Genomic DNA, 10,561 nt, shown 5'->3' on the forward strand with positions numbered 1-10,561 from the left:
TATTGATCTGGTGGTCACATTCAAGGATACGCTGATCGAGGGAATACGGGAGACTCCCAGTCGCATGCAAGTTGGCCTTCTTGAGCGTTTCCCACTCGGTGGAAGCACACTCGCGACTAAAGAAACATGCAAAATATTGTCCGGAACGTCTTCGTCTGCGGGCTCCAGACATGCACGTGATCAGCGAGATTTTCGAATTGGCTGCGACGCATGCGGTGCGAAAGGTGAATGTCATCGCACACCCTCCTAATTAGTTTCTAGTTTTGGAGACGTCATTTTGAATGATCAGGAAGTCGTGGTAGTTGCATCACTCGATCATTTTTTTTCCAAAAACATTATTCTTCATCGATCAAGCGCTACATACTGTTAAGTCTTCCTCATTCTCATTTTCATTTGGACCATGGTGCATCAAGACTTATTGTTCATGCTGCTTTGGTGTTGGCGTATGAAAAAAGTTGTCGAGGAAACGAGAAGTGAGGTGAAAGTCTGGCGCCGGGGTCCAGACTACAGAGCGGCCATCCAGTTCTCCGTTGCTTCTCCGAGTTACTTGCTCATGCCGCTGGAAGAGTGTAAAGCTGACCTCAAAATGCTTCGTGAGGGGATTTCATTGTTTGCCGTCCTTGCGTGAATTAATGTTGAAGCATTCGCTTCCCTACTAAACACGCTCACTTCCAAGCCTAAAGAAAAGAAGCGTATTATGATCACGTGTCAGGAGTTCCGGGACTGCCAGCGTTTGCGGAGTTGCAACTGTTAGCGTGGCGAGCTGTGCCTGAGGACGTGGCTTGGGTGGACGAGATAATTGGCTCCATGTGCAGCAGACTGGATCTGCAAAATACAAATGAAGAATTCAAAGAAACGTGGGCAGCGATGGAGCGCTTTTTCGGTGCATCAAGTACATCACCGGGTTCGACGCGGACGCTAATGGGTCTCAAGATTCCGGTGCGGCTCGTAGTTGACAACTTCGACGATGGAACAGGAGGAGCTGTGCTGGCTCAAACGTGGAAGATGATATGGACGAGAGCTAAATCTCCTGGGGGTGGGAATCGTCGAACGGCGAGAAACCCGTTTGCTGCTCACGAGACTCGCGACGAGACTGCTTCTCTTCTTTTATCTTGGACTCAATCTGCGCAAAGCGTTCTCGCTCGGAGGTAATCTAATACGGCGAGATGAAAGCTCGTCAGAGAAATGGCTGGTCGCGTTAGATTTAACATTTCGTTGTTTCTTCTCGACAACAAAGCAGCTCCTTTCGGACGTTTTTGTTGATGATTTCACGGATCCTTTGCACCGATTCTTGCTTCGACACACCCCAAGCAGACCGCTGCAAGGCTGATGTTCTACAAGTACGTTGTCCCAGCGCCATGGAATTCCACGCTTTTTGTGCAGCACTGGCAATGACGCAGTCATGTCAGTCGATTCACATTTCCTCGTTAGACATAGGAAGCAGCGACCCCACCAGAACCAAGACATGGCAGTGGTTAGCTTACGCTCTTTTCTCGAAGCAGTCACGCGCGCGTTCGTCAGTGAGGAAAATCAGGCTCACGCAAGCCGATCTGAGCAGCAAAGACGCCGAGGCAATGACAAACGTTATCACAAGTGAAAATCCAGAGCAGGAATTGTTAAGCAGCGAAACCCAGATAACTCAGTTCCAGATGAGGGGGAATACCATGTGGGTGCGGACACGCTGGTGCGAGTTTACGATGGGGGCTCGTTCGTGTTTGAATCGTCCGAAGTGTTTGATGCTGGGCATGTTTGCTGCATAAAATTAGTAGGAGCCAACGACGGCGAAAGCGAGTGGGTGGATGCTATTGCTCCTGGTGTCGGTCTTTGTAAGCTCCCGCGTTCAAGTCTAGTTCGGTGTCACCCGAGAGTTGCTCACGAAAACCAGAATCTGTTGCAATTGGAATTGCAACTGATCGAACTATGGGACGGCTTTCCTCGACTACTGGAACTTGTCGGGCCATCCCTGCAGGGTCTGCAGCTCGTAGAACCTTTGAATTATTCACCTTGGATTGATCAACCTTTGGACATCTCTTGGATTCTTGCATCGGCGCCCCAATCTCGAGGAACTTACAATAAAGCAACGGGTCGTATCTGCTGCCGCCTTTGTGCAACGTTGCGAGACGATCAAGCCTCGATTGCGTCGCGTTCAAATTATATTTGACGATTACGAGATCGTGGCTGATGCACTCAAAGACGACTCGCACCAGCTGACCAAGCATCTTCGGTGGTGGTATTGCTATCGTTGCCGTCTGGAAGAGGGATCAGTGGCGCCATTGCAGGAGATGCTCGACGTTAATCGATCGCTGTGGTGGTTGACCGTTGTGGCCGCCAATTCCATGCAGATGCAAACAGCAGAACTATCGATGGGGTATAACGGACATCAATCTGATGTGGAGGGCGAGAAGTTGTCGGCACTTTGCAAGCTGGCATTCCTGAGCATATTCACTTCGGATGAGGGACCTCGTCCACCCAAGAGACAACCCAGCATCTATCAAACACCGCTACCGGTCCGGGATGACTACAGTTTGTCGAGGATTTTCGAGTTTGCTACCATCTACCCTGCACACAGGGTGAAAGTCGTTCGTGTTCATTAAGAAAATCAGCCGACTTAGCCGTGTTGATGAATTTTAATCAAGCGAGGATTTGTCCTGAATGCCCGTGCTCATGTTTTCAGTGTTAACACTTGTCCACCTCGCTCTTCGATCGAGTAGGGCGATTTCGACTTGCATTTCGTTAACTTATTCTACAGCAGTTTCCCAATAAACTTCACGTCACTACGTCACGCACACTCATCTATCCACTATCCACTATTCACCGTCGCTGCTTCCGATCGCAGCATATACTTTTCGTTGCGCTCACATGTACTCGCGGATGGCAGCGGCAATCTTGTGCAGCCCCCGCGAGGAGGCGTACTGCGCCAGCATGAGGTCGTCCGTGACCTTGATCATGGGCTTGGCGTGGTGGTACAGCAGCACTCTCGGCACTCGGTCGTTGTCGTCGTCGTTCGAGATGACGGAGATCAGCAGCGGCGTCTGGTGTCGGTCGTTCAGCGCGTTCACCGACGCTCCGGCCTTCAGCAGCATGTAGACAACAGTAGCTCCGTCCGGGACATTGGGGCTGGCCGCGTAGTGCAGCGGGTGGTTGCCTCGACTGTCAGCCTTGTACAGCAGCTCCGGCTCCGTTTCGAGCAAGTTCCTGATAGCTTTCTTGTCGCCCTTTCGAACGGCGTTGTGGAGACTCGACCGTCCGTACTTGTTGCTGCTCCTGGGTACTTCCGTCGGAGAGGATGGCGACGAAGGAGAAGAAGATGAAGAAGCAGAAGACGCCTCTTCGTCTTTCGAGGTGGGGGACGTAGCCCGGGTCTCTGTTGTGGGCTTGGAGAGGTTCGAAGTGGACAGACACTTGGCCGACTGCGACCGAAATCGTCTCGACGCTGAAGTAGCAATGCGTCGGTCGGAGGCCTCCGCTTCAGGCGGTGCCGAGTGCGATCGCTCGATTCTCGCGTCTTTCGAACGCGCTCGTCGAGCGGGGGTGATGTTTCGGTGCGTCTCGCCGATGGGCGAGTCCTTCTCCTTGCTCACCGACATGGTGGCGGTCTCGGAGATGGTCACGAGGTGGGGGGCATACTTCCGTCGCGGCATAGTTGAATATCTGCACTGAGGCGTGCAGTCAGTGTTGCAATGAACTGCACTACCGAGGATGAAGCCGGTGAGTTTCGCCTTGACTATCCAGCGCCAAAAGCGAAAATGCTTGAGCTTCTGACCCGCGTGGTCCGCCTCAACTCGCGTACGTGAACTGAAAAAACAGCTAGCCCGGCCATGTGGCTCCGAGCACCCAGCCGATACCATTCCTAACGCATCGGGCTCCACTGCGAGCCACGAAAGACTGCTCGACTACCAGCCAGTTCGAGCAATTGACAGAGTCGACCATGAAGTGGTGCATCTGTGGTGAGGCATATGTCACATTGGTCGCGGCTGTTTCCCGGGCTCTCGGCGTCGCGCCGGCTGGGTGGCCTGTCGATAACTCGAAGGCGCAGCGATAGTCGTCAAGTTGTCGAGCAGCGGAAGATCGAGCCGATCGGACTCCGATGGTTGGTCTCCGATTCGGACCGCTGGCCGCCTCGATGCGCACAGTAGGCAGGCGATGAAGCACGACTTGCTAAGACTGACTCACTGGATAAGGCATCCGCACGAACACCTTTGCGTGCAAGATACAGAAGTGAGGTAGATATCCTACCTGCTGCTTTCTTAGGTGAGCGTCTGTCGCCGCAGATGCCAGCGAGTTAGTCAGAGTTTTTCTTCGGGTGCTGGCAAACACGCCCGTTTCGTTGATGTTTTTGAGTCAACAAGGTGAAGGTAGCGCTGGCCCAACGTGCAAACAGGCTGGCCTGCACGCCAACCTCAGCGGCCTGGATCTCTCCGTCATGCCATCGTCGCACTCGAAGCCATCGATAAGCCATCGATGGCTTCGAGTGCGACTCCGCGACGCTGAGAAATCGGAAACGCGATTGCTGCTCCCCAGCCGGCTATGGGCCACAAGGCCGTGCCACGCTCGCGGCGACAGTGCCTCTTTCTTGGTTGGTGCGGCCAGCCGCAGTGTTCACAGCGTGGACTTGGTGTTGGCTGCCGCAACCAGTGTCCGTCCTCTGGTTCTGTCGTCTTGCCACGTAAATCATCGACGATGGAGAGCGCGTTAAGTGATCGTAAGCTATTGCAGCTGGCGGACAGGTCGGGTGCAACGCAATACTGTTTGCTGTGTGCGCTCGAAATGTGGGTTGAGCTGTGTAGCCTACGGAGCTGATCCGCTGACCATGCGGAATGACCAGCCAGCCAGGCTGGTCATTCCGCATGGCGAGCTTTGGACCCGTACAATCGAGCGCCCGACTCAAAGATACCTTCGGTTGATTGTACACTTTTCATTTCATTGTTCGTCCACGACCTGCGTCTATGCTGCGCTGCTCGTTCTACACAAACACGCGGCGTCGAGAGCGTCGAGAGGCACGCCGCGCCCGGTTTTGATTTCGTTTTACTTGTCGTCGTTCACTTGGGTCACTTTCGCTTGGACCATCCCTTTGGTCCGTTGTGCGTGGAGGTGCAGGTGCAGCTGCACCTCGTTGATGAGCTCGGTGAACGTCGAACACTCGAAGGTGAGGAAGAAGAAGGTCAACACGTACTCGGTCACGCTGATCATGCCGAAGAGCAGCACGGCGACCCACGACCAGTTGGACACCACGATAGACATCATGTGCGTCACAAACACCGCCAGCGCCGCCACGAAGAAGGCTACAGCGCGCCACAGCCGCGTGTGTCGGGCTCCGATCGCCTCGTTGCGGCCGACAAACAGCACGTTCTGCACCTCCTGTAGACACGCGGCGTCCGCGGCGGCCTTGTCTTCGTTGGTTTGATGCGGCTGCTTCTCGTCGCAGTGCGAACACGTCGTGGTCGGGCAGGACCGCTCCGCCGCTCTCGTCGCATTGGGCGACACCACTTCGTCCGTGGAAACAACGTCGTAGCCGCCCTCCTGCTGCTCGCAGACGTGCGACCTCGGTTCGCTGAAGATGAACTCAGCCTTAACACCGAAATGATCCGACAGCGGCGTCTTCTCTCCGCGTGCGTCGGTGAAAAAGCCCTTGAAGATGCTGCTCTTGACGAGGTGCCAGTCCGACTCGCCCTTCGGCTGCTTGTCGATCTTGTACATTACGTAATCCATGCGCATCGGGTGCTCTCCGTGCGAGTACTTGTTGTCGGGCGACGCGAACGTCAGTCCGTCCTCGTTGTTGGTGTCCGTGTACGCGTCTCTCAAGCTCAGCAGCTGCCGCGGCACCCTGAGCTCTAGACAGTCCGGAGACGAGTTGAAATCTCCGCAGACAATCGTCAACTTGTTCCTGTTGGTGGCCGAGATGAACTGCGTGAGCTCGTAGCTCTGGCCCGTGCGGTGCCCCTGGTAGAAGTCTCCGGGGCCCGGCTTGCCGCCAGCGTTGTAGTTGGCCAGCAGGTGGGTCACGTACACGTCGATCTGGCCGGCGGGCGTCTCGACCCGCAGTAGGCCGACGCCCTTGTTGGCCACGAAGTCCGACTCGTGCAGCGCGTAGGGCCGGCCGCTGAGGCTGAACGAGTGGTAGAGCGCGCTGGAGATGGGGAACTTGGACAGCACCAGCAGCCCCGTGCCGAACGAGTCGGCCCCCATGGGGAAGGGGAAGCCCACGGCTGGGTTGAAGTAGTGGTAGTAGTGGAAGCCGCTCTGCTGCGCCTTGGCGATCACGAGGTTGCGCTCGCGGATGTGCCAGATCTCCTGCAGCACCACCAGCTCGTAGTCGCTCGAGATGGCGCTGGCGATCTCGGCCGCGCGCTCCGTGCACTTGGGGGCGACCGGGAGGCCTGCGTAGAGCAGGCAGCAGGGTAGAACGAGGGTAGAACGACACCAGCAATTGTCAATTTCTAACGTTTCTATCACTTTTTTCTAACTGGTTAGAAACATGAGCAGAAGTACGCACCCCAGGCGTTGAGGCTCAGCACGCGCAGCCGCACGCTCTTCTTGTCCTGCTCGGTCCAGAGCGGCCAGGCCGCGCGCGAGGGGGCGGGCGAGGCCACGGGCTCCAGGTTGAACACCTCCAGCAGCACGCGCTGGCGGATGCGCTCCACGACGTGCTCCTCCATGGATAGAAACGTTAGAAACAGCGGCGACTTGCGGCCCGGAGCTCCAGATCAGTACTGCTCGCCTGCCACGCACTTGAAGCGCCTGCGAATTATTCCGAGGGATAAAGCGGAAGGGCAACGACCTCTGCCGCCCAATCAGCGCGCGGATCGCCGGGATAATGTAATCCAGGTGTCCAATCGTCGAGCGACTTCGCGCAGTCGCACGTGGCGTTTGTTGCGCCGATGGAGCGGGCGGAAGATGGATTTCCGTCGTGCTCTCGGCCCATTACTGTGTTTTATACGGGAGACTGGGCCGTGATATGTAACTACAGTAGGTTTTAGGCTGGATGTTGGTGGTCGGTCGAGAGGCAGGATAGGGTCGCAAGCGTGGGGCTCTGAGCCGCTCCTGCTGGCGTGACGACATGGTGCGTTGTTTGTCGGTGTGACGTCGGGCTCGGGCACTATAGTTGGCTGTTGCAGTGTGTGCTCGTCAATGCGATGACGCGAAGACGCGGTGGCGTGGCCTACACTGAGATATGCTGACGCTGAGTTAGGACACAGGTTCTTGCGCAAAGGCGCGATGACTTCAACTTGGAATGCTTGTTTAACAACTTTGTAGTACTAAGTACCGGTACTGAAGTATACTTAAGAACGAGTAAGCTACGATTGTGAGTCGAAGATTGCTGACATCCGCGAGTACCGTGAAAAGTATACGCTGCGACTACGGCGAATAGTGGATAGTGGGTATATACACTTTTAGTGGGTATATACACTTTTAAAAAAAAGACACTAACTCTTATGGGCGTGCGTGGCATAGTGACGTGAAGTTTATTGGGAAACTGCTGTAGAATAAGTTAACGAAATGCAAGTCGAAATCGCCCTACTCGATCGAAGAGCGAGGTGGACAAGTGTTAACACTGAAAACATGAGCACGGGCATTCAGGACAAATCCTCGCTTGATTAAAATTCATCAACACGGCTAAGGCGGCTGAATTTCTTAATGAACACGAACGACTTTCACCCTGTGTGCAGTGTAGATGGTAGCAAACTCGAAAATCCTCGACAAACTGTAGTCATCCCGGACCGGTAGCGGTGTTTGATAGATGCTGGGTTGTCTCTTGGGTGGACGAGGTCCCTCATCCGAAGTGAATATGCTCAGGAATGCCAGCTTGCAAAGTGCCGACAACTTCTCGCCCTCCACGTCAAGTAGCTGTCCGTTATACCCCATCGATAGTTCTGCTGTTTGCATCTGCATGGAATTGGCGGCCACAACGGTCAACCACCACAGCGATCGATTAACGTCGAGCATCTCCTGCAATGGCGCCACTGATCCCTCTTCCAGACGGCAACGATAGCAATACCACCACCGAAGATGCTTGGTCAGCTGGGGCGAGTCGTCTTTGAGTGCATCAGCCACGATCTCGTAATCGTCAAATATAATTTGAACGCGACGCAATCGAGGCTTGATCGTCTCGCAACGTTGCACAAAGGCGGCAGCAGATACGACCCGTTGCTTTATTGTAAGTTCCTCGAGATTGGGGCGCCGATGCAAGAATCCAAGAGATGTCCAAAGGTTGATCAATCCAAGGTGAATAATTCAAAGGTTCTACGAGCTGCAGACCCTGCAGGGATGGCCCGACAAGTTCCAGTAGTCGAGGAAAGCCGTCCCATAGTTCGATCAGTTGCAATTCCAATTGCAACAGATTCTGGTTTTCGTGAGCAACTCTCGGGTGACACCGAACTAGACTTGAACGCGGGAGCTTACAAAGACCGACACCAGGAGCAATAGCATCCACCCACTCGCTTTCGCCGTCGTTGGCTCCTACTAATTTTATGCAGCAAACATGCCCAGCATCAAACACTTCGGACGATTCAAACACGAACGAGCCCCCATCGTAAACTCGCACCAGCGTGTCCGCACCCACGTGGTATTCCCCCTCATCTGGAACTGAGTTATCTGGGTTTCGCTGCTTAGCAATTCCTGCTCTGGATTTTCACTTGTGATAACGTTTGTCATTGCCTCGGCGTCTTTGCTGCTCAGATCGGCTTGCATGAGCCTGATTTTCCTCACTGACGAACGCGCGCGTGACTGCTTCGAGAAAAGAGCGTAAGCTAACCACTGCCAGTCTTGGTTCTGGTGGGGTCGCTGCTTCCTATGTCTAACGAGGAAATGTGAATCGACTGGCATGACTGCGTCATTGCCAGTGCTGCACAAAAAGCGTGGAATTCCATGGCGCTGGGACAGCGTACTTGTAGAACATCAGCCTTGCAGCGGTCTGCTTGGGGTGTGTCGAAGCAAGAATCGGTGCAAAGGATCCGTGAAATCACCAACAAAAACGTCCGAAAGGAGCTGCTTTTTTATCGAGAAGCAACAACGGAAATGTTACATCCGAGAACCGAACTCGACCAGCCATTTTTCGCTGACGAGCTGGACAAGCGTGGGCTTCATCTCGTCGTGTAAGGTGTCCACCGAGCGGGAACGCTTTGCGCAGATTGAGTCGAAGATAAAAGAGGAGAACCAGTCTCGTCGCGAGCCTTGTGAGCAGCCGACGCATTTCTCGCCATTCGACGAAGCCCACCCCCAGGAGATTTGGCTCTTGTCCATATCGTCTTCCACGTTGAGCCAGCACAGCTCCTCCTGTTCCATCGTCGAAGTTGTCAACTACGAGCCGCACCGGAATTTTGAGACCCATTAGCGTCCGCGTCGAACCCGGTGCTGTACTTGATGCACCGAAAAAGCGCTCCATCGCTGCCCACGTTTCTTTGAATTCTTCACTTGTATTTTGCAGATCCAGTCTGCTGCACATGGAGCCAAGTATCTCGTCCACCCAAGCCACGTCCTTAGGCACAGCTCGCCACGCTAACAGTTGCAACTCCGCAAACGCTGGCAGTCCCGGAACTCCTGACACGTGATCATAATACGCTTCTTTTCTTTAGGCTTGGAAGTGAGCGTGTTTAGTAGGGAAGCGGATGCTTCAACATTAATTCACGCAAGGACGGCAAACAGTGAAATCCCCTCACGAAGCATTTTGAGGTCAGCTTTACGCTCTTCCAACGGCATGAGCAAGTAACTCGGAGAAGCAACGGAGAACTGGATGGCCGCTCTGTAGTCTGGACCCCGGCGCCAGACTTTCACCTCACTTCTCGTTTCCTCGACAACTTTTTTCATATGCCAACACCAAAGCAGCATGAACAATAAGTCTTGATGCACCATGGTCCAAATGAAAATGAGAATGAGGAAGACTTAACAGTATGTAGCGCTTGATCGATGAAGAATAATGTTTTTGGAAAAAAAAATGATCGAGTGATGCAACTACCACGACTTCCTGATCATTCAAAATGACGTCTCCAAAACTAGAAACTAATTAGGAGGGTGTGCGATGACATTCACCTTTCGCACCGCATGCGTCGCAGCCAATTCGAAAATCTCGCTGATCACGTGCATGTCTGGAGCCCGCAGACGAAGACGTTCCGGACAATATTTCGCTTGTTTCTTTAGTGGCGAGTGTGCTTCCACCGAGTGGAAAACGCTCAAGAAGGCCAACTTGCATGCGCCTGGGAGTCTCCCGTTTCCATCGAGTTCTTCGAGATTAAATCGCGTCAGCGTATCCTTGAATGTGCCAACCAGATCAATATCGGCCTCTACTGTCAAGTAATGCAACACTTTACTTCCAGCCAGCACATGCACCAAGTATCGCAGAGTACCATAGTACGCCATATATCGTGGCATTGGCCCTAAATCGCAGTGCCACCAGCGCAAGGTCCCGGCCAGCATATTTGAGGCATTACTCAGCGCCGGCTCAAAAGCGTGAATGCCGTGGAACTGACACTCCAGACGACAAAGCTGAGCATTATACTGCTCGCACGCCCGAACAAATTCATCAGCAGCGACGACTTGATTGCGAAGTGTTAGTTCCTGCAGATGC

At 53.9% G+C, this 10,561-nt stretch overlaps 2 protein-coding genes across 2 annotated transcripts; both read right to left on the bottom strand.

Moving 5' to 3' along the window:
- Positions 1-2,855: 2,855 nt before the first annotated feature.
- Positions 2,856-3,587, bottom strand: IUM83_11098 (myosin-like protein; the record flags this gene model as incomplete). Its single annotated transcript, XM_067935640.1, has 1 exon — positions 2,856-3,587. The coding sequence occupies one exon, from the start codon at positions 3,585-3,587 to the stop codon at positions 2,856-2,858; it is 732 nt and encodes a 243-aa protein (XP_067798864.1).
- Positions 3,588-5,025: 1,438 nt separating this feature from the next.
- Positions 5,026-6,656, bottom strand: IUM83_11099 (sphingomyelin phosphodiesterase 2; the record flags this gene model as incomplete). The annotated part of the gene is made up of 2 exons (XM_067935641.1): positions 5,026-6,377; positions 6,494-6,656. The coding sequence occupies 2 exons, from the start codon at positions 6,654-6,656 to the stop codon at positions 5,026-5,028; spliced, it is 1,515 nt and encodes a 504-aa protein (XP_067798863.1).
- Positions 6,657-10,561: the final 3,905 nt, after the last annotated feature.

Source organism: Phytophthora cinnamomi (genome assembly GCF_018691715.1).
Source record: "Phytophthora cinnamomi strain GKB4 chromosome Unknown Contig7, whole genome shotgun sequence".
Lineage (NCBI taxonomy): Eukaryota > Oomycota > Peronosporomycetes > Peronosporales > Peronosporaceae > Phytophthora > Phytophthora cinnamomi.